Source organism: Rhagoletis pomonella, unplaced genomic scaffold (assembly GCF_013731165.1).
Source record: "Rhagoletis pomonella isolate Grant_MI unplaced genomic scaffold, Rhpom_1.0 Rhpom_scaffold_00001, whole genome shotgun sequence".
In the NCBI taxonomy this organism is placed as follows: domain Eukaryota; kingdom Metazoa; phylum Arthropoda; class Insecta; order Diptera; family Tephritidae; genus Rhagoletis; species Rhagoletis pomonella.
Genome location: NW_023458555.1, coordinates 6,368,696 through 6,371,666, shown reverse-complemented (window position 1 = coordinate 6,371,666; position 2,971 = coordinate 6,368,696). Strand labels below are relative to the sequence as shown.

The window sequence follows — 2,971 nt, the reverse complement described above, 5'->3', positions numbered from 1 at the left end:
GTTTTGCATTTAGTTGATATGCGGTTTTGTACTTTAAACGACCGTATATATATATTTATGTATTAGTATATTTATGTATATTAAAGATCTACGCACGACAGAAGCAATACTTTCGCAATTCCGGATTGCGCTCGTATATGCAATTAGCTTGATCGCCATACTTATTTATACGCGAAATTTCTGTGGCCTTTGTATGCATTTCGAAAGTGTTCAGGTCATATGCAACGCTCGCTTCGAAAAGCGATTGTCCAGGCGCCACAACGATCTGCAGCTGATACAATTCTTCATGCATTCGCATTTTGTCACTCATATCGGCAACATAGCCATCCTTATCGCTGTTTTGCTTGTAGGTTAGAAGCTCAGTATGCGGGTGCAGCCGCAATGCCCAGTTGATACGTTCAAGTTCGAGAGGCGCACAGAGGTTACGGTAGGACTCGGTCAAATCGTTAATGGTCATTACAATGCTAGCGGCTGCTTTGAGCAGAATTGGAGTATGTGCTTCGCTTTCATTGAGCGACAATCGCTGCCAGTTCAGGCAGGCACACCAGTGTGGCTCGATGTAAGCATCGCTGCAAGATCGGTTCTTTGGTATTAATTCTAATAGTGAAATTGCCCGTTTTTGTGCAAGTTGTTTAAACTTTGGATGGACAAGGTTCTCGGTTGAAGATACTGGTTGTGTGTAGTAATCTAAAACTGCATTCTCCGCTTGACTGTCTTCTAGACCTGTTTGCAGCTCTAAAGATAATTATACGTTTGAACAGTTTGCATTAAGAGAATAAATTGGCAAAATACATTACGCTTACCAAGAATATGTTGAAGTGTAGCATGTACGTCAAACGGCGTAGTCAAAAGTTCAGTGTTCGCTATAAAATTTGCATATTGTTTTGGAAACTGTTTTTGAAATGCTTTTGGAAACGCAAAGCTGAAAAAAGGCAGACGTTCTTCTTGTTTTCCCTGTAGTGTAGCGCGTACTTCAGCAAACCTAATAAAAAATTTTGTCTACAGGGATTTCAATTGGAGGAGTTAATGTTAAACTTGTAATTAAAAAGATAGCACCATCATTATCGAAGTTTTGTTTAGCTAAGGAGATTTTATTGCCACGTTACCACGGTTATATCAACACGCTTTCTTGTTTGTCCAGATTACAATTTTTCTATGTACTTTATACTTTGGACACGGCGTGAGCATTGCCATTCGGGTAGGAATAGGGTTTAAAATGAAAGACGAGTACATTTATAGAAACGTAGAATAATTTCACCATGGCATATTAAACGGTTTTTTATTTGATTTTTTTTTAGGTAGGTGGGTCTGGTTAAATACACGGATCACTTTTTCGAAATACAGCCGTTGCACCGGCGCAAAAAAAAAATTGGTCGGTGTATTTTACCAGAGGTGTGCGAGTCAAACGGACTCAGATTCGGATTCAGTGGGTCGAAATACATATCCCGCCCTGAGCGGCTAGTCTCTCAGCCGTTGTCAAGCTCAACTAACGGGAGACCCAAGAAGCGTGCCGCCTCCATCGGTAGGTGGGTCTGATTAATGCAATTATCGAAAATTGTGTGTAAACGGTCCTTAGCGATGATATGCTTTTACATCTCACACGCACGCCATGTTAAAAATTACGCAGATGTTTTAGTTCTCGTGTAGTGAGCACTGGTCCAGGGTCTAGACTATAAATACATACATGCATATACAACCCCCTACAACAGTTTCTGAAACTGTGAAGAACTGATCAGAGCCCCTCAGTTGTAAACCATTTTAGACCTTTGCACTAAAGTAAAAGTTCGATGCTTACACAAAAGAGTGCAATAAAGAGATCGGTCGTAGGTCCAAGGCCAGGGACTACACATATACATGCACGTTATGTTACTGACCTATTGCCGTGATCTGACATCATAATAAGTATGGTGTTGTCCAGGATGTGCGCTTCTTTCAAAGAGCGTAACCAAGCTACCACTTCATCGTCGGCCGTACCTATCAAATTAATTGAATCGTGCGAAAGTCCGCCATGAAAGCTAAATATAAAACGAGGTGAATCCTTGTATTTTAGCATGAACTGAAAAGGACGCGTGCAATTTTGTTATAAATTTGTTAGGCATCTAATACATACACAATGGTGTTTCAACGACTTACATTCTTGGTGTAATCCAACATAACGACATGATCTGGTTGGTGGCCGATGCAGTGTTTTGTGCAGCAATTCCACATATTCGGGGCTTCCAGGTAGAGCATACGCAAATAATGATCGACTGGTTGATCAGCAAAACCTTTCATGCGATATGTGAAAGTGCCAATATTGGGCACATCCTCATTGAACGAAGTATAGTAGCCATGTTGTGCATATTCTTTCCAAATCATCGGATAAACATCCACGTTCATTGCATTCGAAATGCGCGTACGCGTCTCTGGTAACTCAAGTTCAGTATATCCTGTCAACAACGGCACTAATGCCTGTGGTGTGCCATCACCTACAATATTGTAACCTTGCAAGACTATGGACTTCAACTGCTGCACAAGGTACGAGTACGTTTTAGGTAGTTTGCGTTGGAATGCATTTCGGCTGAGCGAGTCAAAACCAAACATAAGCACATTGAAGTGTTTCGAACCTGTTGGATTACTGCTGTCCTCAGCAGCTATATCCGCAACCGCAACTCCGGCATATATTGGCACTTTCGGCGGTGTTTGTGGCTTTACAGCGACTCCATCACGTATACCGTAGGCCATGCCGTACCAGCTATTTCCGGACGATGAGCTGTGACATACAACCTTTACGAAGTCACTAGCACGCAAAATGTATGGTTCCTTTGTTTTGGTCGACTTTCCATATTTGCTCTTGTAATCTGAATTACGTATAACATCAGTATAGGTGCAAATGACTTCCCCTTGCGTAGCACTTATTTCAGGTTTAACAAAGCAAATCGATTTCTATAAAGTAAACATAAAAATAACTGAATTATATACGTTTTTATAA

The 2,971-nt window shown here is 41.0% G+C and overlaps 2 protein-coding genes across 2 annotated transcripts in view; one reads left to right on the top strand and one right to left on the bottom strand.

Moving 5' to 3' along the window:
- Positions 1-2,971, top strand: part of LOC118737102 (zinc finger protein with KRAB and SCAN domains 8-like) — an 11,828-nt gene that overhangs the window by 8,282 nt on the left and 575 nt on the right. The window lies entirely within an intron of this gene.
- Positions 41-2,971, bottom strand: part of LOC118750373 — a 3,814-nt gene continuing 883 nt past the window's right edge. Inside the window, exons 2-5 of the mRNA XM_036485097.1 lie at positions 2,134-2,925; positions 1,875-2,056; positions 804-982; positions 41-735 (exon numbers count right to left, since the gene is read on the bottom strand). Coding sequence (XP_036340990.1) covers positions 89-735; positions 804-982; positions 1,875-2,056; positions 2,134-2,925 — 1,800 coding nt within the window. The 3' untranslated portion in view covers positions 41-88. The remainder of the gene's footprint in view (positions 736-803; positions 983-1,874; positions 2,057-2,133; positions 2,926-2,971) is intronic.